This window comes from Coturnix japonica, chromosome 7 (assembly GCF_001577835.2).
Source record: "Coturnix japonica isolate 7356 chromosome 7, Coturnix japonica 2.1, whole genome shotgun sequence".
Taxonomy (NCBI): domain Eukaryota; kingdom Metazoa; phylum Chordata; class Aves; order Galliformes; family Phasianidae; genus Coturnix; species Coturnix japonica.
This window is the reverse complement of record NC_029522.1, coordinates 12,380,410-12,406,561: the sequence shown is the minus strand read 5'-3', so window position 1 is coordinate 12,406,561 and position 26,152 is coordinate 12,380,410. Positions and strand designations below refer to the sequence as shown.

General features: G+C 39.5%; 2 protein-coding genes across 10 annotated transcripts in view; one reads left to right on the top strand and one right to left on the bottom strand.

Moving 5' to 3' along the window:
- The window catches only part of PPP1R1C (protein phosphatase 1 regulatory inhibitor subunit 1C), a 43,766-nt gene extending 39,117 nt beyond the window's left edge, over positions 1 to 4,649 (top strand). Inside the window, 1 exon segment of the mRNA XM_015868305.2 lies at positions 1,020 to 4,649. Coding sequence (XP_015723791.1) covers positions 1,020 to 1,108 — 89 coding nt within the window. The 3' untranslated portion in view covers positions 1,109 to 4,649.
- A 4,164-nt stretch (positions 4,650 to 8,813) lies between these two features.
- PDE1A (phosphodiesterase 1A) overlaps positions 8,814 to 26,152 on the bottom strand; it is a 191,838-nt gene continuing 174,499 nt past the window's right edge. For 8 of the 9 annotated variants that reach the window (XM_015868294.2, XM_015868291.2, XM_015868296.2 and 5 more), the window contains 4 exons: positions 25,963 to 26,150; positions 17,832 to 18,107; positions 12,103 to 12,222; positions 8,814 to 11,792 (listed from right to left, as the gene is read on the bottom strand). In XM_015868294.2, coding sequence (XP_015723780.1) covers positions 12,146 to 12,222; positions 17,832 to 18,107; positions 25,963 to 26,150 — 541 coding nt within the window. In that variant the 3' untranslated portion in view covers positions 8,814 to 11,792; positions 12,103 to 12,145. The remainder of the gene's footprint in view (positions 11,793 to 12,102; positions 12,223 to 17,831; positions 18,108 to 25,962; positions 26,151 to 26,152) is intronic. The other variant, XM_032446005.1, reaches the window with a different exon arrangement.

Below are 26,152 nucleotides of genomic sequence, written 5' to 3'. Positions count from 1 at the left end.
TATAGTGGAAGGTTGTTAAAGTTTGTTAGGGTAGTATGGTCAGGTTGTGGTTGGACTTGATGATATTTCAGGTCTTTTCCAACCAACCTAAACAATTCTATGATTCTGTGATCTGAAATACTGCATGTTAGACCGGTCCAGAGATAAACAAAAGGAGATGAACTTGCCATATATATATAATATCATTTTGAAATGAATGTTCTTTAAACTTTAGTTAAATGAAATCAAATTAAAAATATTTGTTTTACTAAAGGGCATTGCTAAAGAGACCAGCATGGTGGTAGCTGAGCACTCAAAGTGTTTCTTCACTTATCATCACAGTTACTTAATTGGATATGTGTTGATTATTGCAGGGCACACTTAACACGTACTGAGCTAGGAAGCATTAATTTATTTGCATGTTTTACATCTGAACAACTGTTCCCCAGGGAACTAAGTGCTGCTTGTGTGCATTTGAAAGACAGGGAGCCTGGAGGCCAGCAGTGAGCTGAGCTGGGCTCCTGCTGGCTGTGTGGAGTGGGCTGCACTCCCCTTGCAGAACTTCTATGAGATTCTGCTTTCAGCTGCTTGTATTCTCTGAACTCGAATAGCTGAAAATTCTCCTAGCCATGAATTTGGAAAAATCTCCCTGTATTCTGAAGTGAGCAAGGACCTTCAGCAGAGCAATCTCAAGAAAAGACTCAAGCAGAATGCTTCCTACACCTACTCTCTCAACCTTTAAAACTCAAACCTTGCTTCATAGTGGCAATACAATACTGATCTGATCTCTGAGAACAGAAGCTGTTCTGTTCCTACAAAGTATGATAAATTTCCAGAGGTCTTATATTCAAGAAAGAAAATATTTCTGTTGGAAATACGTAGTAGTACTGTTTGAATGCGGAGGTTTTTGGGAAAGGGGGCCAGTATGGGCACTAAAAATCTTTCCATTTATTTATTTATTTGTTTGTTTCTTCCTTCATAGAAAAAGTATGTCTGATACAACCTATCACGACTTTTAACTATTACTTTTATATTTTCAGGGATAAAGCATCTGAAGAGTCAGAGTGATTCAGCATTCCCAGAGGAGGAAGAGGGAATTGGTGAAAGAGAAGAAGAATGGGACCACTAAGCAATGCAAGTCTGCCTGGGGCAAGGTACCTCGATGTGACACTGCGTGTGCGTCCCAACATTCACCACCACTTGTGTTCCCACACAGCAGGGTGTGCTGGGGGCACACCTTGACTGGGCTTTACAGCCACCTGCAAATCTGTTCTGTGAGCCTTATACCCAGAGATAAAACAGTTGTTTTAACATCACTCTTCTTTCATTTTCTATGACATAGAAATGTCATTGCAAACACGGTAGCGATCTGTTGGCAGTAATGCCAAAGCTTAACTTCTGTGTGTGAGTTGTGTTCTAAGACCTGTTGTAAATAAATCCCATTTAAGAGATACAAAATAAAAAATAAGTTCTGTTAGACAAGGATGTTGTCTGTATGTTGTACCATGGGTTTGTCTAGCCTGTGGAGGAGTGTTTGTGTAGAATGACCTTGTCAGTTAAAGGCTGCTTTTACCAGTAACATTAGAGTGACCCACAACAATGTGGACAGGAACAAAATAAGCAGAGGCACCTCTTCAGTGTAATGGAGAATTATGCAGATGTTCTTTGGTGTCTTCCCGATACACAACAGTTAAAGTACTTTTCTGGCTTTTTCTGTATTTTGTATCAGCTAAGTTTGTTACAAAGACTCAACTCTCCACTGCTTTCAGTCTTTCAGTCTTCAGGCATATGAAAACACAGAACCTTCTGTCTATGCCTGGCGTGATAATTTCATTTGCAGCTCTTGCTCTTCCATGAAAACCCGCTGAGAGAAGGATAGCTTAACAAGTGTCCCTTTGTAGCTGGGAGCCATCTTGTTGCCCTCCATCTGCACTCCCGTATCTGTCCTCTTTGTCACCATTACTGCAATCAGTTTCTGTGACTCTTGCTCTGTTCAGCTGCACAGGAAGAATTAAAAGGACTCTTCAGTTGGGCAGGAACAGCTACAGGGCTGAGGGCTTATTGTGCTACAAAAAAGGAAAGGGGGGAAGTAATCCTTTGTAAAACATCAGAACAGACAAAGTCAAGATTGGAATGGTATCAAGAGAAGCTGGGCTCTGCTCCCAGCTTTGTCACGGCTTTGATTTTGCATGGTGCCAGGCTCTTCACTTAACTTTGGCTGTGGCAGTAAAATGGTGACCAATATAGAGGCACTGTGTCACTGGCTGATAAACGCATCTAGTATTAATTTTTGCTGGTTATTAGTACCCAGGGGCTTCACATAAGAATTCCCTATGGGCCAAAGGAATAAAACTTGCATAAATTGTAATAAACTATACAAACACAAGGCACTTTGAGACCTCAGCATTTCAGAGGCAGCACAAAACACCTGATAAGAGTGTAGAGAATTCATCACAAGTAGCTTGTTTCAGGATTATTGTTCGACTGAAGGATGATTACACTTTATGAATTAGATTTATAAATTAGATTTAATTTGAACCAGATCTGAGTGTGTTGCAGAGCTGTTACTGCAGAGATGAGAGAACAAGAAGTCTGTTTAACAGCCTTTATCATGGAACGAAGCACCATGGTCTGTTAAGGGCCTCAGATAGCCATGCCTCAATTTAAATGCTTCTCTAAATCCAGGTCTTATCACCTCCTTCATCTCTAAATACTCCAGCTGTGCTCTATCATTTGTAAAGCCTGTTGCTTTCCCTCTGTCCTGACCCAGAGTTATGCACGCAGCATGTCTGAGTGTAGCAACAGACTGATCATTTTTGGCAAAGCGACAGGGCTTGTCCCCTGGAGGTTTCTGTGGATCTCCGTCACCATTTGCTGGTGTTAACCTCACCTAAAGGACATGGATAGAATGCACATTTTTCTATACAACAACAATTCATAATCAGACAGTTAAACAAACTCTATCTGACCTTTCACTTGAGAGAGGTATACCATAAGGGAGGCTATGAGGAAAGAGGGAGGAAAACATCAGGGCCCAGAAAAAAATAAAAATATCCAACTAAAAGTGCTTGCCATAGAGCAGAGCTGTAGCAGTGCAGTGACTTATCAGTGAATCTCAGGATGAAAATGTCTGGGAAGACAGTAAGTGTGATCACATGGAATGTGTGGGACAAGTGGAGGATCAGATACAGCCAGCATGGGTTCATGAAAGGAAGGACTTGCTTGAGTGGCATGATCTTCTATGATTGAGTGACCCATGTGGTGGATGAGGGAAAGGCTGCTGACATAGGTCTACGTAGATTTCAGCAAAGCTTTTCACGATGTCTCCCACAGTATTCTCCTAGAGAAGCCGGCAGCCCACAGCTTGGACAGGTACATTTTTTGCTGGGTAAGGAACCAGCTGTGGTGGTGAATGGAGATACATCCAACTGGCAGTCCATCATAAGTGGTGTTCCCTAAGGGGTTGATATTGGAGTCCACTCTGTCTTTATTGATGACCTGGATGATGGGAGGGAGAGCACCCTCAGTAAATTTGCAAATGACACCAAACTATCAATCTGCCTGAGGGTAGGAAGGCCCTACAGAGCGATCTGGACAGGTTGGATCACTAAGCTGAGAGCACAAAATGTATGAGGAGAGGCTAAGGGAGCTGGGATTGTTTGGTCTGGAGAAGAGGAGGCTCAGGGGAGACATTAATACTCTCTACAACTACCTGGAAAGAGGTTGTGGTGAGCTGGGGGTTGGCTTCTTCTCCCAGCCCACAGCAATAGGATGAAGGGGAATGACCTTAAGCTGTACTAGGGTAGATTCATTTTGAAATAAAAAACACCTAGGCAATCCTTCAGCTATACTATAGGGATTCATTTCTTTAGGGTAGCAAACTTTAATATAGTTTACTTTTAAATACCATATAAAATTTAATATTGCATAAAATTTGCTTTTTGAAACAGAACAGGTTGTTGTTGGGCAACCTTCCAATGGAAATCTTTGTTGAGTCTCCATGAATATTGTTTCCATGTTATTATGACTTGGTTTGACCTGTCTGAGAAGAGTCGTCTGGTAGAACTGCTGGAGAACCAAGAACTGGAGTCGATGGGTCAGGTAGAACACAGCAAGTTCCCTGAGCACCTTTCAAGATGCTGAACCTTAACAATCACCATGTTTCTACTCTTTCACTTTCTCAGAAACAGAGATGATTTCTACATGTTTGTAGTGTAAGAATTGACCAAAGAATATGGAAGCAAGACTTTTAGAGCTGGATTGTATTAGTCCATACTCCATGAATGAACTGATGGAGAAAGAAGAGGTTAGAAAGAGATTTAATGAGCAACTCTGATTTGTAGTTTTTCTTCTCATCTCTCATTGTGTTTTTATGTCTATGGCCTTTCTGTGCTGCTGTTCTTCCTTTCAAGATATTGCAGGAAATGATATCTGCAGAATGATGGCTACAGCAAGATTTGAAAGAAAACTGTCTCTTTGGACTGATTTCAGCTTTTTCCCAGAATCCCACAGCTCATTAATGAACAGCAATTTAAAAGTGCTTTGTTATTGCATTTTACAGCCTTATTTCTTTTTTCTTGTGTTATAGTTGTTATTCCATGACAGATTTTTCCCTTTGATTTATTGAGACATTGTGCTAATAAGTTGGTTGGAAAAATTCCATGACTTGACTTACAGGATGGTATGTGTTGTTTATTCTCCAGGTGCAAAAGCAGATAATACTTAAGCACATACAAAGTAAGAGCCAAGATTTAAAAGAAGTCATTTCTAAAGTGCAATTTCCACTAAAGTCAGAGGAATTCTGCTCAAAAATGATCACAGGTTTTGGCTGACAATGTTCTTGCTTTTGAAAAAATATGGTGTGCTGTGTACAGGAAACTTCCTGTCATTCTACTGTCTGTTTAACTACTAAATCTCTTGCGCTGATTTAGGACTACCCTGTCCTCTCAAAGCATTGTTAGTTGTCCCAGTGATGTGAACTGGAAAAGGCTCTGATTAGCTACTGTGCTAGTCAAAAATAGCCATTAGTTATTCTCCTGCTGATGCTATCGAACCTACATCCACATATGTAGCACAATGCAGCTAGGCTGCTGTCTGGGGAAGGGGCATCTGTCTGCCTGGCCTGAAAAAGCCCCAGTGCTGCTCATGGGTGGGAAGGGATAAACATGTGGCTCTGCAGGCTCTGGGGCATCCTCTGTGCAAATTTGGTACCTGGTATGATGCAACTGAGTTCAGTGCAATCCCAGCTCAGTCCATAGTTCTCTCCATCTCTCCTCTCATCCCCTCCCTTCCCCCCTTTCCTCTGAACAGATTTCCTTTCTCTTTTCTATCTCTTACATAGCTGAGACACAAGCTTTCTATGAGAAGCCTTATTTCTGAGGAACATGAGGTGACAATGTACTTTCTGCTGGCAGGTTTGTAGAAGGCAGAGCTGCAAGTGACACGTGGAACTCTGCACTAAGATGGCCGTGCACTGGATGGATAGCTGATACATACTCCTCCTTTGGTTTCATAGAAATTCCATCCTCTGTGTGTGTATATGTCTGTTATCTTATTCCTTTTTCTCCCTGAGCTGCTCAGCACAATGGTGAGTTGCAATAGAAGTCTCAGCTGCTTTGTAGGTTCGTCACACATGCAATTACATTTGACCTTTCCGCAGCAAGTATGGCATCTGGCAATTGAGTTGATGTTCAGTGTCTCTTGTGCTGTGTTGTTCTCACTGCTCTTCCCAGGAAGACAGTAGGGTCATCCTCAGCAGCAGCACCTTGAGAAGATATCAGGCAAGGTGTCTGTGCCCCTATACTGGACTTCAGGCCGCTTGGTGACACACTGTTGATCTCCAGACACAGCAGAGCTGGCTGATGGAGTCTTCGTGAGTTCATTGCCAACAGCAGGGGCATTTCTGCTATAAGTTTGGGTGGTTCTGATAGCTTCTAAAGTAATCTGTGCTTTCTATAAACATATCCAGTGCTCTTGCTAGGAGAAACACTCTGTTTTAATAACGATGCTTTTGCTTGGTATATACTGCCCCTTAGTGGTGAGCTGAAATTATAGTTGCGTTGTCACATTTCTAAATTTTTCTCTTCTCTTTGGCTCAACTGTTCAGAAAATGGCAGGAATATTTGCTGTACATCAGTACCGTCTAACTATGTAAATAGCCCCCGTTGTCTTTGACAGACAGAATGGGCACACTAAAATAATGACGACAGGTGTTATTGGTTCTTTTGAAGGGAGGGCTGGGGAGCAGCAGTGTCGAAAGGTTATTTCAAAGTGCAAAACAAAAAACCTTGGCATTGAGAAGCAATACTCTCCACATAATGAGAAACAAATAAGAACTCAGTATCTGGCACTAACGAACACCTCAAGCTAACAGTGGAGTGAGTATTAATTAGGTTTCCAAAATAGCATCTTTCTGAAAAGCAGCTGAGGTGTAATATTGCTCCTTATTAATCAAAGCAATGGGACAATGTGAACTCTGCAAAAAATAAATGGTTTGCAGATGGCTGTGTGCATCTTTAATAATCAGAAGAACACAAGTTAGAGCTTTAAATGCCAGAGAGCCTTTCTGCATCTTCTCCCTTTCAGAGAGTGATATTTGCAGTTTCAAGGCAGTGAGGAAAGTGTGTTGGTTTCTTATTACATTTTCCCTGCAGCATAAATTCTATTGATGTGCTTCCCTAATCATGCTAATTATACTGCCATATGTTGCTCTCATCTTTCTTCTTCTCTCCTAATGGGACATAGATTCTCTCTTTTGAATATGTCATTTGTTTATTACATTTATCAAGGGTTTTAACATTATATGGGACTTTTAATTGCTTTTTTAAACACTCAGCAGATTGAATATTAAAAACAGACATGAAGGTCAATTATAAATAATATTTAAATTGCTCGTGTCATTTTTATTCTCTAATTTACTAGGAATATCAACTCTGTGGCCCTGTTCTCATGGCCATTTGCTTGTGAACACACACGTGTCCTTCAGAACTATTTATGGCTGCAGTCACAGCTCTGTCCAACCCCAAACCAAATTACAACTAGCTGAATTGGGGTCTTCCTCAGAAAAAAAGATGCATCATCTATGAAGTCACAATGCTTAACATCAGTTCACTGCCATTCATTCCAGTCGAACACTACTGGAGTACCTCAAGAAATAGAGGCAAATGTTCATTTCTGACTGGAAAGAATAACATAACTCTCTCTCAGAGGAGAGGGGTATCAAAGAAAAGGAATTATAATTGCATCAGAAGAGTTAAAAACAGCAAACATTTCAGTGAAACAGATGAAAACAGAGAAACAATAGTTAATTGTAAGTTCTCCAACAGTAATCAATGCCTATGTAAGAAGCGTTGGTAACAGTCTTCCAGCTTTCTTTTCAAGGGTAGGCTTTGAGGTGTGGCTTTTTTGGTTGGTTGTTCTTTGGTTTGTTCAGTCTTTTTTGTTTGTTTTGTGTTTGTTGTTGTTGGGTTTTTTTGTTGTTGTTGGGTTTTGGGGTTTTTTTTTGCAAAGTTTAATTTGCTTCAACAGCTTAATTACTTTAAATAACTGACAGTTTACCAAACACCAAAACTTGCTTCCTTTCCCTCTGATTGAAGAGCTGAGCCTTACATCCTCAGCATCTTACTGTAGTGCCTTTGCTGCCCTGTAAGAATGGGCTGCAAGAAAAGGACTTGCCTGAGCAGAAGGGAAGTATATTTTGCAGCAAAGTTCTTGTTTTTCCATGGTTATTACTCTGTGGTTATGAGTTGCCTCCTTGATCCCAGGGGGCTACTTAGAAGCCCACAGTTCTGTAAAACTTCTAAATGTTTGTCCTGATACATGGACAAGAGGTCTCTTGAGACCCACTGAAGCAAAATTATCCCAGAGAAGATGCCTAAATGTTTCTGAGAGATGACACTTTATTTTATTATTAAAATATTAATAAAAATAGTATTAAATGTTGTTCCTACTCATTTTTGAGGATTTTTTAGGTTTTAAAGGATTTGATTTTTTAAAGAATGATTTACAATTGGATACATTCTGCTCTGAGACAAATCTTGTCCAAACTATCGTAACCTAATGTGTTTTCAATCTGCCATTGAAAAATGTTAATATTATATTTTACTCTTTCTGATATAAAGTCAATTGAAAACATATATTCTATACATTCCCACTAGGGATCTCAATTAATTTGTTAATTTGATGTCTAAGAAGCAGCTTGCTTGACTTGTGGTTTATGTACAAAAGACTGAAGTCATCCGAGCACGTGGCTGAAGAGAGACAGCATCTGGAAAAACGGAACTGCAAAGAACATGATAGGATGTAACCTTGATTTATTGCCAACGTGCACCTTGTTAGAGTGTAATACAAGTCTAAGTCAGTGGGATTCTTTCCATTGATTTCCAGTTGAAGTAAAATGAAGCCCTGCTCCACTGAACTCTGCTGATAAAGCCTGCACCATGCCATACAGGTGCTTCTGAAAGCTGAACCCATTCTGAAGAATTGGTTCTGATCTAAACAGTAATGGCAATTCCAACAGTGCCAGTCCATGGTAAAAAAAAAAAAGGGAAAAAATACATTTCTATTGGTTACTGTTTCCTTCATGTGAGGGCTGACTTAGTAGTAAAGGTTAAAAAGGTAAAGCACACTGAGAGAAACTGTTGTCAAGGGAGCCATGAGGATGCAAGTTGGTGCAGCAAAATGGCATAGCCATGGACAAAGCATGGAGTGACAGGCAGGCAAAGGGCATGGGAACAGCCAGCTGCATTCTGCCACTTTTCAGAGACAATTGTATGGAAATAAGCAAATGCTTCAGTCAAGCAGATTTGTAACTAACATCACTCAGGAGCTTCACGATCCTTGCCCTCAAATTAAATTTATTTAGGAATATCATCATAGGAAATATGGACAAATACAGCAGAATAGAAACACACAATTGTAGACTGCCTTCTTGAAAATTAAATTAAAAAATACTGGCTAGATCATAAACCATAACAGTATTACATAATATATTTATCAGATATCTCAAAAATACAAAATAAAAATTTTGAGGGCTAATCTATAGCTACAGCTCCTCAGTGTGCTTGATGCAGGGGTACATGCCCATAATGCTGTGGGAGAGATGCAGATACAAACACCAGTTCTTATAGCCCCATGCAATGCTTTGGTAACACAGCCTTACAGGGTTTGGAGAGAAAGTCCTGCCTGGGAGAGGCCCCCATAGGAAGCTGCTCTGCCATCTGAGTGTCAATTCCACACAAGGTCAAAGCCTTAACTGACACATGTTGGTTATTATGGTCTTCTCAGCCAAAATAAATTTCTCCTCATCCAAACAACACGCTAAGCTTTGGGTCATGTCTGGATAAAACCTTGCTAAGATTAAAGGAAGAAAGAGAGTTATCTGTCTTTAAAGGAAAACCAAGGGCTCTTCTTTCAGTAACACCTACCACAGTGATTAAGACTGAATAAAAATGAAGTAGGATTATTTATACACGAATCACATTTCAGTATTAAGCAGGCACTGAGTGCCTCCTGTGAGCTCAGGAGCTTTTTCTACCTGCTGGAGGACAACAGGACACCAAAAGCCTGCAGGATGCTCCCAGTGCTCTGCAGAAGTGCTCCACTATAAGTTCTGCTTGTATTTCCAGGAGAAGACTTTTGTATAGTATATCAATCACAGAAAGGAAAAGTCAAGTTCAACTATGGTAGAAGTCTGAAGCTGAAAGTACAGTACAGACATTAAATTTGGATTGCTCCAAAGTTTTGTTCTCAAGGGAAGGATAAATCACAATGCTGATTAATGCACTGTTACAGACAAAGACGTAGCTGGCCCAATTTTTAAACATATCTGTCAAATTTTTCACTTTTAAAATTTGGTGGGAACTACCGATGCTCAACATATCTGAAATAAGATTCCATGTTTTGAATGAAAAGGCATAAGATCAAAGATATCTGATCTTAAAAAAGAAAGTTTTCTCCTGACACAGCATATGGCAATTTGCAATTAGAAAAGAAAAAAAAAAAAAGTCTGATATCAATGATGTTTCTTGTTCAGTGTAACAATAAGAAATATTTCATTATAAAGAAAAAAAAGTGTCCAACATTCCCCATAATGGATGCAGAGGTGCACAGAGTGATCCAGGCTACTAAGGATTTGCTCAAACACTGCCAGAATATATAAATTCTTAACTCTTAGCAAAAAAATATCAATTGCATTATAACATATATGATACAATTTCATTTGTTAACATTTCTTCAGCTGCACTGTACAGAACTTTGTCCATGCCAAATACAAGCCCTGGACCAGATACACAAAACAATTTAAATGCACTTTTTACAATCTATATGCACAAACATTTCTTAAGTTAAAACTATGCACTCTAACTGTGCATAGTGTATATATGGCTTACATATTCAACAATAGAAATTCCACCTTTTGTCATGCCCTTATCCCAGGGCTCAGAGCTCATATTGTTCCCAGCTCAAATTCAGTGACTCTGCTGTCAGAAAGGAGACAGTCAAAGGAAAAGAGACACACGTGCCCCTCAGTGTGGGTTGGCTGGTTTACTGTGCCTTCTTCAGCCAGGACAAAATGTGTCCTCTGGAGGCTGAGGCTGTGGTACATGGGAGCTCTAGTTAGGTTCCTGAAGCAGCAGATGAGCACCCAGGGCTCTGCATAGCAGGGAGCAATGCTGCCCCATAAGTCTGCCTCTGAGTGGCCCATGGCTGACTGCAGACTTTTTGATCAGTGAGGTAATACAGGGTCCAAAAAGGGGAACGCAGTGACCCAAGTTAACCAGGAGTGTAGAATGTGAAGGAAGAGAGAGGAAGGTTCCTGGTTGGCTGCAGCAGAGGGAAGTGAGGTCGGGTGCAGGCTGCACAAGGTCCCATGTGGCTCGGCAGGAGCAGAGATGAACGTGGAGTCTCTTCTGGGCACAGCTGGGCTGCAGGGCTCATTCCAAGACATCTGGCAGAGGTAAGTGCCTGCGTCCTCCACTTGTGCTGCCTCTCAGAGAAAGATGCTCTGGTGTTTGTATGAAGCAAAACTAGGGAAGAGACTGTCAGATCCATGCCATCAACACTGCACTTGAGCAAACAATAAGGCCTCAAAGTCACCTTCCAGTTCTGAGAGGCAACACGATGCTTTGGTGGAGGGCAGCTGTAGGGATGAGTATGTTTTAATCATAATACTGGGTGATATTTAGTTGATTTTAAAGCAGTATTTCCAATACTGATTTGTTAAACACCATTCCTCTCCATGTGGCAGACACCCCAATGGGAAAGAATCATCATTCATGCAGGTTCAATAATATGACTCCATGACTTCCTGCACAGTCCCCATACTTGTATTTTCAGATATTTTAAGGAGACAAGTACAACAAGTTCTACAACAAGTAGAACTTTCACGTTGCATGCAGCATGATTGCATGAACAAGCTTCTGTGACAGTATTTTGTTCTGGCTTTCTATTTCCATTAGGTGCCAGTGGCAGTGACATGTAACAGCAATCCAGTCCAGATGACCTTTAACATGTTTTCACATGTCTCTTGGAAATGTCTGGTGTCAGTGATGCAATAAAGCAAGGTCCAACTTTGGCTGGAAAAAGTATTTTGGCTAGTTTAAGAAAGCATAATAGGAAAGGAAATAGCAACAACAAATATGACTGAAATCTTGAGAGTTGTTTGGTGCCTTGATTTCCCTGCTCAGGGTTTGATGTTTTACACTTCTGATCATTTTGCCCAATCACTCTCCACAGAAACAAGATGATCTGAGAATAAGTTGACAGACAACAGCCTCTGAGAGCATGGAGGTAGGAACAGACAGTGTTCTTTTCTTCTGCAACAGAGTTCAAGTAAAAATTCATAAACAATAGAACATAAACTTTACTGCTATTACAACATATTTCTAGTATTCAGTATACTTGACTTGAGGATTGTTTATTGCTTGATTATTTTGTCTCAAATTAAGAATTCAGATACACAAAGTATTGTTTGTCCCTTCTATTATGGTGAACTGACTTCTAAAGGGACATAAAAAGTGGGTTGCAATGTTCTCCAGTCTCAAAGTTTTGTAACAAACCCACATGATGAGCCAGTCTTTATGATACAAAACTATCACTACTATAAGAAAGAAATAACAAAAGTACCTGTCCTGCCAGAAACGTCAGAAGCTTTTAAGAAACAGTAAATTTAGTTGTGTACCAGTGCTTGATTCTGTTCTGCAGCTTTTACTATATCTTCTGTTTGCTTACAGTATGTAGGCTCACCTGGAAGAAAGAAAAAATGTTATTAAGAACTTGAGCGAGGAATGGAAACAAGTTTATAGCATCTACAGAGCTCTAGACAGGCAGTAATGTCTTTCCCCTTTCTTCTGTTAAGGTTACAGCGAGGGTACATTCACAGTTTTCTTTAACTGTTTACTCAACATAGAGAAAGTACTGGATTTAACTAATCACTGGTTTATCCAAAGTGCAGAAGATAGAATGAAAGCAATATAAACTAAACCGTGAAATAGAAATACAACAACATGAGTGTTAATGCAGTGTTGTGCGCTTTTTTTAAACTTTTAATTTATTGAAAATCACCATTCACTCTCTGCAGAGATGTGCAGTTTAAATCCTTTTCAATGTAGGCGACCAAAATTGCTCTCAGACAGTGGAAGATGCCAATGCTGAGGTCTGAAAATTCAGTTAATTCAATCAGATAGGGAATGTGACATCAAGCAGCAGAAGCAGATTTCAAACACAGTGCAACTGTCAAACCTCCAACCATTACACAGAGCTCCTGCTTAAGCTGTTCCTTGAACGAGTGCAGCTGGGAAAATTGTAAACTGATTACGGATAGTAGACATGGGAGGGAATGCAGCAAAATTTCAGAGTTATTTATCAATTATATGGTAAATTCTTAACTTTAAGTAAGGGATGGAGTGATGGAGTGACTTAAAAATGTGAAAAAGGAAAGCCCCAGAAGTATGAAAAGTAGAGAAAATGAGTTAAGAGAGGGGAAAAGTTATAGAAATAAAAACACAGATGGGGAAAACTTTTGAAAGACAAAAACAAAGGTATAAGCAGCTAGAAATGAAAGCAGATGTGCAATCTGAAAGGGAATTTGAAAGACAGTGAGTTGAATCTGAAAAAGAGGCTCAGAGTTTAGAAAGGAAAAATAGCTCATGACAATGAACATGAGGAAAGAAAAAAAATAATGAACATCTCTGAATTCACTACAGTATTACAGTAAAAAAGCAAGAATTTCATGACTGAATTTTACCAGTGGTTTCATTGTCAGGGTGCTGCCCACTCTAACTCAGCATTGTGTGTTTAATCTTTGTAAAAACTGAACACTGAATCCTGAGCCATGCTTCACTTCCCTCATGGTAGTGCATTCACCTTGTAGCAACCTCCCAGTAGTTGCTGAGAGCTTCTGTCCCTATCCTTTTTATTAGCAAATCGCCCACTTCTTCAACATCTCCTTCCCTCCATCCTCATCCCAGCACAGATACCTCCTTTGGGTTCCCACTGCCACCCATGTGCAGGGTGCACAATTAATGCTTAACAAAGCACACAGCCACTCAGCACCAATCGAACTGGCACCCAGGGCCACAGGCATTGCCACGGCACAGGTACTAATTGATGCTGCCCACATTGCCAGGAACTGAAGTGGTGTGTTGGTGCTTTGGGCTTGTGCAGCTTTACCACAGTGTCTGCTGAAGGCTCTGCATACTCACTGCAGCACACTGTGCTTAACAATCCTCTACTGTCATCAGGGATGAAGTTACCCATATCCTGCTTTACTGCAAATTTATAGTCCCCTTTTACATTCTGAATCTAAGGATTAATGTGGCTATCATCACGAGTGAAAAGTTAGGTGTGCCAACTAAATCACTGAAACATGAAGTTGTTTAATTAAACATAAGCAGTTTTTAAAATTGACGCTCCAATTAATAAATCACTCAAGAGAAAAGGAAAACCATCACTTAAATAAAATCACCTTATAACAGTTTCACTTAATCTTGTGAAATGCAACTAAACTATAGTGAGACTGAGGAAGGGGAGCAGTGCTGTGGAAGAAGACGCACTCAGCCCTGGTATGAGATCCTCCCCCCACAGCAGTTCTCCCTTTGCTCTGACTGGGACACAGGGAAACAGACCCTGGTAAATATGTGAGAAAAAGGAGCCACACAAGGCTCATACATGCATTTATTTTTGCATTTAAGCATAAATTGCTGTATTTCTTATTTTGCAGTTACATTCTTCCTGATCACTCTGTATTATTTCTCCCCATCCTCTCTTTACTCCCAGGGAGAAAATATTTTTATGGGAAAGCACACATGGTTAATGATGATGACACAGTACATCCTATTTCATACTTCCTTTGAGACTTAAAACTCATATAAAGTTTGGAGACGTTACTTGCTCTATTGTTTTTCTTTGGTGAGTCCTATCCCACACACAAAGAATATCTTATCCTAACATTTCCACCCTCTGGATGGTGCTGGACTCTAACAATAAACGTGTAGCATTCCTAATATTCACACTGATAAGTGGTCACTGCCCATCAGACATCATGCACACTGACTATTACAAAATGTTATTTTAATCTTAACTGTTTTTATATTCTGAGTTAGTAAAGAATTTTGCCTGAAAATGGCAACATCCATTTACTTTTTAAATCTTATTTTTACTTTAAGTAGGTATTCTAAATAAGATATATAAAAAAAAATACCAAAAACATTTCTCATATGTCAATTCAAGACCTTTCTCACTTGATTACGCAACTAAAAAAAACCTAAATGTTATAATAAATTCAGCATTTTCCATTGGAAAATGTAAGTTCAATGAAATCGTGTTTCTTACATAGTGAGAAGTAAATTCCACACAGTAAAGCCAGCAGAAATTGGAGTTCTGATACACATTCAGTATACATAAAGGGCTCTTTTATGTTCATCATTTGCATTATAAGGGATTTTAATATTCCATCAATTTTTGAAAAACACATGCTAAGTATTCTGGATGATCCTCATGAATGGCTGATTCTCTAGTCCAATAGAGTTCGACATCCTGAAACTGCAGTATTAGACACCAGCCTCTACACACAATGAAACCAAGAAAAGCCATGCAAAACCACCAGTGTTATGCTCATTTAGACAACAACAATGGCAGTTCAAGGAACATGCTTCCATTTACAAGAATAAGAAGTCACTTCACTAATGTAAAAGAAATAAGAAACATTTTAACCTGAGGATTCCTTTGCTACTGAATATTGTCAGCTATTTCAATACAGAGATCCTACTGTGTCTGTCTTTTCAATTAGCTGTAGCAGTGGGCACTAATGCTGCAGAGGTATCTAAAGCTGCTGCTGAAACTCATTCTTAATTCATTTTGTCTCAGAGACCTGCTTTAATTGCAGGTACAACAAAAGGCCACTTTAAAAAATATATATTTATTTATATACACATATATATATTTATATACATATATATATGTATTTGTCAATGAAATAGCAACATGGCTGCCCTTCTGTCCTTAGAAAAGAAAGTTTGAAGAAGATGACAACAGTCTCTCCGTAAGTCACTTCAAAAGACCAGAAATTATTCAAAGTAGTTTCCTGTGGCTGATTTAAAATTGGAGAAAACAGAAAATGTTTTTTCCATTCGCAAGAATGGAATGTTATTAAAGCGTAAAGCAAACAATTCAGCAAAATAAAAACAGAACATAAGTGACACAGTGACTGACCAATAAAACCCTGCAGTGGAGGATAACTCAGTGGAGATGGATAAGGGCAATGTAACATCAGATATCTTCAGGTAAGTAAATGTGATATCAAACATTACACCCTCAGTGCACAGAATATCTAAAAGAACACGTTCAGTGAGTGTTTGGCTCTAGCATTAATACGCAACAGAAACCAGTCAAAACATCAAGCTCCACTTCCCTGTGATTTCTCTCTGCTACAGTATGATCACAAAAAAAGGAGATGGCCAAGAGTCAATTCAACATACTGCAGTGAACAGAAGTTGCACAGAAGTATCTTTTATAAAGAAATGACAACAAGAGGCTTACAAATATCAGATGCTGCTTAAAAACAAAACCTAATCAATACCCTTTTTCTATTCATTGTAGTACTCAAATGTCTGCAACAGTGTAAATGAGAAAACAGCTCTTCAGGAAAAGGAAAAATCCAGCCTCATCTTGCAGTTTTCTGGCTGGCAGAACTAGGAATTACTTAAGGCAGACTCTGCAAAAGGTTCATGAAACTAAAAACAATCTTTTAGGCTTACGTTGGCTGACCAAGGATGCACAAGTCCATTAGAAAAAAAATAAATCAAAATAAGGGTTTCCACATCTAAATAGATGGAAAAAAACACTAATCTAGAAGCAAGATGCAAAGAACTGGGAACACAGACATTCTCCGAATAACAGTATTATTCCCTATGACAACTACATTCATTAACAAACTACAGCAGACGAACAGTTTCCAAAGTATGTTGTAAAATTCTCTATACCTGGGCTGTAGCTTCCTTGGTGAAGCTTTCCCCTGTGAACCTGGAGTCTTTTGACACAGGTGAGCAGTCTTCTTCACTTCCTTTATAGCACCTTCCTATTCTGATGGTCCTTCTGTCATCACACCTTTGGTGTAACGCCTTTCCCATCGTACTGATCTGTCCGATTGCTACACTACACATTTTCAAATGCCGTGGAATCAATTTTCATGTAAATGTTTTGATTTAGAACCCTAAATTAACCATCTGTTATTGCTGATGGGAAAAAAAAAGATCTGTCAACAAAAGCATGGGAGCACTGAAATTGGTGGAATGTTGGATTCCAGAATAAATAAGTGGGAGTTCTCCATAAAAGGAACTGTTTAGAGATATGCCAAGTCACATACTTGCGTCTTGTCTAAGTCTTACAAGCATTTAACATTGCTGCTCAGACATTGCCATACTTCTGGCACAGTATTGCAAGGCTCACTGTTATGCCAGCATTAATGAGATTAGCATTATAACTGGAAGTGAGGGAAACAATACCGCCATATGCCTTGATTATTCCTATTACCCTATTATCTCAAATATATTCCAACAATAAACTGTTCAGACCATATGAAGATTAAAAAACGCACGCCGATTTCTCTTACTTTGATAACAATTGATTCACACTGCTTGGGCTGAACTGATTAAGTCATATAATGAACATATACCAAATCATATCCAGCTTGTGATAAAATACATGCATTCTTAAAAATATATATATTCTGACACCAATAGGAATGTTTTGGTTACTGTGCCTGTCCAACAGAATACAACCAGGAGACTGATCTTTCTTGAGAGGATGAGCCAGTCCCACGTCTACTACTGCTAGCAAATCCCATCAACGTAAATTGATCATAGTTCAAAATTCACATTATATTTAGTATAACAGAAATGGTTTACAACATCACAGTCATTAAGTGCCACAGCTAAGGGTTTGCATTTTAACTGCACAACAGAAATTACTTATAATAAGAGCAAAAGTTAAATATTCCCATTTTAGAAGTTTACCTCATTCTCCAGTAATGAAGTGCTATTTAACTGCAAATACACATCTTTAAAATCATTCTTCTGTCCAATTAAAAGTCTTGTATTTCACATAAAGGACTTTCTACTAGGTACCAAATAACTAATACATAAAGAAGATATTTGCTTGTATCAAATGACATGTGACTTTAGGACACTTTTGCTTCTACATATGCCTGAAGAAACTCTCTTATGCAAGAGGTTTTACAACACTTTGTCTTAATATTTTACTACTATCAAAGGTAGACAGGGAGATTCCAGAGACTGCTGCAGCTTTGCCCTGGACAGCATCATTAAATTGACTGGTACTTTGTCATGAAGTATTACCATTCAGTGGGTCTGTATTCTGTGTTTCTTGCTGGGCATCGGTGAGATCTTTCTGGTTCGGATCAGAGTTAGTGCATTTTTCTGAGTTGGATTCATCACTCAGAGAAGTGTTGGAAGTGACTACTTGTAGGACGATGGGTCTGGGAGGACAGGCTGTACCATCACTTCCCTGACTACTCTCATTTTGTCTGCTTCTTGTCTCTTCCTGTAACTGTGCATCTGTGGAATTTCTGCTCTGGTCTTTTTCCTGTTCATCAACATTTTTCCCAAGTTCTTCTACAAAGAGGGAACAAAACATGCAAATTAGATATGAAGGATATGCCACAGTTGTTTGATTTCAGAGTAGTGACTGAGTTGCAAATGGGAACACTGTGAGCATCAACTTTCTACATGAGGACAGGTGCACTGATGACTTAAATACAGGTCAGATCCTGGTCCTGATTATGCTATTGCAATTAAGCCACAGCAGTCTGCTTTCTGGTTTGACCTCTTAACTCTTACCTCTTTATCTGGAGGTAATATGAGCAGTAGCAGCAAATACACTGTATGCTGAAGGGTGGGAATAGGAGAGTCTCATGCTGAAACACCAGCAGGGCGCTTACCATGATATATGACTGGGAGCAGCAGAGCTTACCAGTTTTGTAATGGATAAGGGACATGGAGAGAAGCACCCTTCCAGGAAGAGGGAGGCATCAGCACTGAAGGGAAGCCCTGAAGTGGGGGTGTCCCTCAGGCTGGAAAAGCCCAAAATGGCAACTAATAGCTTAAGCCGAAACACATTTCAGAGGTCTATATGCATGCAATCCATTTCTGCTGCCTTCATGGCTAACATAACACACAGAATGGGAAAGAAGAGTGTAAGGAGTGTAAGGAGATGGAACAGAGTAGCACTGGGAGGTCACACAAAGACAAACAAAAAAGATGAAGAAAGCAGAGAAAGGAAAAGTCACACAGGGTGAAAAGTCTGATTAAAAATAACCTATATTATACTTTCTGGCATACTTTAGGAAAAATCAAGAAACTGCAAATTTGAGAAATGTTGCAGTGGAACTATTACTGCTGTTATTAGAATCCATTTCACAACTTCAGATTTCAGAATCTGCACACTACTAGAAAGATATAAACACATAGAATCATAGAACAGCTGGGGTTGAAAGGGACCACAATAATCATCTGGTTTCAACACTCTGCTATATGCAGGGTCGCCAACCACCAGACCAGACTGCCCAGAGCCACATCCAGCCTGGCCTTGAATGCCTCCAGGGATGGGGCATCCACAACCTCCTTGGGCAATCTGTTCCAGTGCGTCACCACCCTCTGCGTAAAAAAATTCCTCCTAATATCTAAACCTTACTAAACTTCCCCTGTCTCAGTTTAAAACCATTCCCCTTTGTCCTATCACTATCCACCTTCGTAAACAGCCATTCCCCCTTCCTGTTTAAATGCTTCCTTCAAGTACTGGAAGGCCACAATGAGGTCTCCCCAGAGCCTTCTCTTCTCCAAGCTAAACATGCCCAGTTCCCTCAACCATTCCTTATAGGAAAGGTGCTACAGCAAATTTCTCTAATTTAAAATATGCAAGCATTGCAAGCTGAAAAAGGCATTAAGAAATAAGAATGCATAACTTAAAGGCAATCTGATGTTTAATCCAGATATGTTAATTAAATCATCTGTAATTTGAGGTATAACCTACCTACCTAAGGCTTTTGTCCCAAGAAAATGATTTACAAGCTATATTTGCCCCCATATGGCAGATATTTTTTCCTTAACTTTATAAGAAACCCAAGGAAATTCCATTATAAAATCATTTCATATATTCAGATGCATCAGTAGGTTGAGGAAATGAAAGCTAAAATATAATTACACACAAATGCAAAAAAGGAAAGTCTGAAAATCTAAGTTTTAATAATACTTAAAACAATTTTAATATTTTGTGTGTGTCAGTTCATTTTAGACTTTCTTGGAGATCTTTATTTTCTGTGCTCATCATAAGAAAAACTTGAGCTGGGTTTGCCTAAAAGTTCCTTTGAAGTGCCTTTGACTGCACATTGACCTATCTCTATTATTTTTATTTCTCTAACAATCTGTACTGATCCTGTATTTGTTGTTAGAACTGTAGTATTAACTTGCTCATGCTACAAAAATCGGAACATAAATATTCAGCAGACTCCAGGCGAGGCTCAGACAGAGAGAGAATAACTAAGATTCACAAGGCACTGCTGAGTTAATGCCCTCAGTGTGATGGGAGCAGACTAGTGGGAGGACTGGACAGGAGCACTGTGTCACAGGGCAGAGCCTCTGGCTCCATCTGACCACTTTGAGCAGGGGACTGAGAGCCTTCAGCCTGCACTGCACTTGTAGAAGAGCAAGTTCCTGCTCCTCCATGGGCATAACTTACTATGGCCAACCAGGAATGGAAATGGGGCACAGCAAATGAAGAAGAATTTGCAAGTTTAATAAAGTTAAATAACAACAGATCTGTCCAAAGCAGGTTAGAACATAACTGCTTATAATTTGTTATAAGCATAATATTCATTTAATACTTGCTGGCCACAATGTTGACTTATTTGCTCTCATTCAGATAAAGGCAGGCAGTGAACTCAGAGCAGACATTACTTGTTACTCTACTTGCTCTCTCTGTTCCAATTCTGGAAAAGAGCCTGGAGCTAGCCTTACATACATACTCTCAATGGTTTGGTTTTCTTCACAAATACTCAAGAGTGATCATCAAAATTCCTTAATGTTAGTCTGTAAAACATTGCCTCTCCTAAAAGATCTGTTAGCAGTCAGTTGTGTCCTTCTCTTTGGTACTTCTGTTCCATCTCCTGAACTCCTGCCATAAACCACGGTCCTTCATGAGAAGAAACAATGTCATTTGATAAGTAAGCACCACACAAGTGGTGTGTTTAACTTCAAGTGTTTAGGCTGGGATGCTGGCAAAGCAATTGCCATGCTTTGTTGTGAAATCTCTCAGGAGCTGTGATGTAACAGCAAGCCTCCAGAAAAGCTGAAACATTCTGGTATCCAGTAGTTCTAGATTTTAAGGGTTTGGTAGTTGTTTTTGTTCACTTGTTGTGTTAACCACTGAAGATGAGTTCTCTACCCCTTTCACCAATAGTAGTACTCTTCTTTCATTAAGTAACTCTATTTTTTGCTTAATAAGTATCTGTAAGAGCAGGTTCGTGAAACAAAAACTGCACTTGCTGATCACAAGCCATCCTTGGATTGTTTCACAGTTCTAGGGGAAAAGCAATGTTGATAACACACCAAAGTTTATAGTTGCTGCTAAGCGCTGCTAAAAGAGAACCAGTTCTCAAAGAAGGGCCCAAGGAGCTGGCAGGGAACAGAATTAGGATAACTGACTCAAACTGTCCAAAGGGATATTCCATACCATATGACATTGTGCAGAAGAAGTTCTGAAGGAGGTTGGAGTTCATCTCATTCTTTTCCACTGCTCAGGGGGCTAGCTGGGCATCAGTCAGGAAGTGGCAAGCAATTCCTTGTGCATCGCTTTTTACATACAGACATATATATATATATATAAACTATTATCCTCTATCTTAGTAAATCATTTTTTCTCAACCCATGAGTTCTACTTTTCTTTCCCGATTCTCTCCTCCATCCCACTGGGAAGCAGGGGAGTAAATGAATGATTGTGCAGTGCTAAGCCACCAGCCAGGTTAAACCACAATTTGGTGTTACAGATCCCCTTCATATATTACCACAAACTTCTTGATTTTATGGATCATCTGCTTTTTAACTGAAAAACCAAATTTCACAAAGCAGAAACAAAGCACTGGATCCAGGATAACATGGGAAGGAATGCCATCTTTTCAGATGATGCAATTCCTGCATCTGCCATTTTAAAGAGACAAGAAAGAAAGCACCTAAACCATGCAGAAAACAAGACTGATCCTGGTGTCTGTGGTGTTTTTCAAAGAAATTTCCAGGAGTTCCCAGACAACTGTGACTGGTTTTCTGTCCATTTCAAATCCAAGAATCAATTGCAGCAACCCACAGATTTATTTAAACTCCAACATCTTCAACATTCACCTTTTCATATGAAGATTTCATCACAGCTATAGGAGTATGAAAAACTATTGCAAACCATGTAACTTGGTGGTGACAGCTATCACAGAGTTGTGTCGTGCAGAGAACATAACAAAAGGATCCATTACCAATCGAAACTTTTTACTTAAGGAGTTGGTTCCACCTTTTAACTTCCCTTCTGCTGTTTAGTTGTAAGTGTAGGGATTTTAATGCTGTAACTGTGGGGGGGTAAGAGGGACACTCCACCCTCAACCTGCTAGAGGGGAAGACTCCTTGAACCCTGTGCAGCAGCAGGATGACTGGTACATGATGCTGGGGATGTGCAGCAGGTTCTGCTCTGGGGTTCAGTTGCTATTCCTCAAGTCTGATTCATAAGGCAATACCAACACAAAGCATTTCCTGACCCTGTTGGCTCAGCCCATTCACTGCATTTACTCAGACCTCAGAAAAACTCTCTTCCCACTTTTCTTCACACTAAGTTATCTCAAAGAGTGCTTGTGACTGAAGCATTTTAGCACTGCAATTAAAATCACTGTCTCTGGTCTTAGCTGGGACTCCATCAGACCTCTGAATTTATTTTGTTCAACAGATTAAAACAGTCTATTAGAGTAGATGTAATGCAGCAAACTGTCAGTTGATTTCCATAACTGTCACACACATCTACCCACCAACCTAGCGGCTGCTAAATCGCATTAACATGCTATCAAATGTTTGCATTTCTGCAGCTGTTACTCTCTTCTTATTAGGGAGTCTGCAGAGATGACCTTTCAGACAAAATGGAGCTAAACCTTGTGGCTATTGTGGCTGGAAGGATGCAGGATTAAGACTGCCTGAGGGAGGGCTGCAAGTATGATCCAGAGGTCTTTCAGAGGAGGCATGTGCTTTTCAAAGTTGCAGCCCATGAAAAAAAAATGGAAAATAACAATAATAAAAGCTAATAAACTGATCCACACTGCAAAGACAACAGTGCTGGTTGCATTACGCTTCAGTGGAACAACTGCATGCTTTAGCGATGTGTCTACACAACTGGAATCTGGATCTTTGGTCTGTATACTATATTCTCTTGTTCTATTGTGTGATCTGTGGTGAGTGCCCTAAGCTGTATCTCTTTTTGCTCAGCTGTAAAATCAAGATAACTTTTTATGCTCTGAGTAGAACAGCGTGACAGTTAAGTGTTTCCAAACAAGTTGTGTCTTACTGGCTTCTCACAGGTCAATAACTCTCAGACCTTATAGCCAGCAAGATAGCTCCAATGAACAGCCTCTCAAGACTCATCTTTACTGTTAATTTGCTGTAACTATCACACTTTCAATAGCAGCAGCTAACACACACACACACAAATAATAATAAAATTTAAAAAATCAGGAGATGGAATGGTCTCTTTATCACTGTGTTATGTTGAACAAGGACAGATTATCTGGTGATTAGGGGTTTGGAATATTAATTAAACATCAAGGCTTTCAAATTAGAGTCCCAGATGTTTGATCATTATGGTAATTCCCTGTTAACAAAATTCCCTGAAAGGCTTGAGACACATTCCTGTAATTCTCCAGTGGTGAAAGGCTGAGAACCCTTAGGCTATAGAGCACTGAGCTTCTCTGCATCAATTATACAAGACAAGGTTGTTTGTCTTTGTTGTTGTTGTTGTTGGTTTGTTTGTTTTTTAAACAAAATAGAAGGTTCTCAAAATGAGATGGCTACATTAAGGAAGCTCACAAACAGCTGGCTAGGTAGATAAACAGTTTCCTTGCTAACACAGGCCCTCTCAAAATAAAGCACTTTGCTCCTTGCACCAAGCTGCTTGCTCTGAATCAACTGTCTCAGGAGGATCTTTTCAGACAGGGGCAGTAGCAGCAGGTGGACCTGCTGGGTCTCCCATCAAATACCACATCAGTGCATCTTAATCTCCTACTCCAGGCATAGGAGTCAGATCATTTACCTCAGGCCTGCAGCCTCCACAGTACTGCCTCTCAGCCAGAGCTGTACCTACAGTCTTATCCTGCTAAGGTGAGAAGCTGTAGCAAATGCAATTCCTCCTCAGGAAATCATAAGGATTGTTGCTAGTTTTTGTATGTTTGTTTTCATGTATCTGTACCACCAGACATTGTAGACACACCTCCTAAGTCTGTGAACTAATCTAGTGGTCTGGTAACAGCACCTAGTAACTGCAAAACTACAGACAAGAATGCAGATGGTTCTTGTTAAAGAATGAGTACTGTTAGTCACAGTACTGTGGTCACTCAAATCATTTAGAGGCTTATGTTAACAGCCAGACAGCCTACCACCAGGCGTGCCATCCTCAGGCATGTCACCCTCTCAGCAACCTCAGCTCATTGTGGTTCATAATAAATTACCTATTTAGGAACATCTGTAGCAACAGTTCCTTTCAGCTGGCAGTAATGCACTGGTATTCATTCCCTCAGTAGGTGCTCCTACTGACATCAGATACAGATTCTTAGAGCAACCTAATGACTTCTCAGAAAGCAACAAAGTCAGAGACACTGGCATAAGATCCAGACAAAATAAGACAAATAGCCCCAAGTTCAAGACATCACACAATTCACTTAGAAACTTAGTTAAACTTAAGCACAATCTGAAAGAAAATTCAAGTAAAAAGATTTCAAAATTATTTCATTAATTACTAAGTGTTAATACTGAAAACTATGGTTAAGAATTTTCAGCCTTAAAAGAATACAGCTTCAGACAAGATATACTGTTAATCCCAACCAACAAGGGAAGATTCTTTCCCCGGTTATGTGACAAGGAACATATGTTCTACCTCAGATACTGCTCCATAGAGGCTTACATTCTCTTAGTCAAAAATTCTTTCATTCTCTTCCCACAACCCTTTGTGCCCATATGTGGAGTAAAAGTAACTATCAATATTAGTAAGTTCCATAAACCTCCAAAATCCTCCCATAGCTTTTATTTTTAAAACAACTTAGTGCCTGTGTACTGTAACGTGTGAGAAGCCCTGTCTTTTCAATGACTGTCAATGGTTCAGTCTTATGTGACTGAATCTATCAGTAATTTATGGAGCACTACAAACCAATGGAAATTAAGGAGAAATTATCTTTTTAATAGCACTCTACACCTCCATAACAATGCACCAGAATGCTGATGTACCAAAATCAAAATGGCTGCTTAGTAGTAGATACAAAAAAAGCTTGTTCTTAGTCTTCTCTTAACAAGAACATTTATTTGCAGTCTAGTACTACATGAGACTTTAGTACTGCCTTCAAGAGAAAAAGGAGCTGCTGTGGATGATGGTATGAAAGACAAGGCTGGCAATGAGTACCAGTATACCATTCCCTGTGTGAGATCACATACAGTGAGACAAGTCCCAGCAGTGAAACACTGTACTGAAATGTTCCAGGAGCTTACTTGGAAACAGTACAGACTGTAGATAATGTGTTCCCAAATGGCATTCAATTAACATGGATCAAGGTTATAAATTGTGTTCACCCAGTAATTATCACAATTCCTTTTACTTAGTTGACTGCAACCCCAGAGAATTTTCAGGTATGGCTCATAAGTTAAGACCTGTGATGTAGGTTTGGCTATATTAACTACCAGCTGGCAAATCAAGAGTCATTTTCAACCTTGTTTAGGTTTAATGCACTCTGTGATCAACCCAATCTTTCCATTCATTGGATCATTTAAATAGTTGCCTACATCATAATCCCAAGAAGCCTGCAATACTGAATTTTGTTCCATACAGTGTGGAACAAATAGAATTTCTAATAGAAAGTATATCTTACATGTTTTTTAAAAAACATGGTAGTACATAATACTTTGAACTACTGATTTTGGCATTTAAGGTGGTTGTTATTATCAGTTATGACTAAACGTGCAAAAATGCACATTTCTAAATCAGCCTTCTAAAGATTAGCTGGGCCTTATTGTACAGGCTGTATGATTTCCTCTCATCCCCTGACTACTTACATCTCCTTATACCTCCTTACACCATATATGCAAGGTCATCTAAGCAGACATGAAATAAAATACATGAACACAACTATTTCTATAGGTTGAGGGAAATTAAAAAACAGAATTAGGGGAGGTCTTAGGTATATCATACCTTCTACTGCTAATTCCTTCCATCTTTCTTTGTTTGCTTGAATTATCTGCATCAGGTTGTCCCTAAAGCTTCTTAGGTCTACAGTTGCTAGGGAATTTTCTGTGTGAGCTGCTCCGTCACTTGCTGTACTTCTAAAATTGTGTCGTCTTTGTGCATCAACATTGCTTACTGCTCCCAAACTATTCTGGCT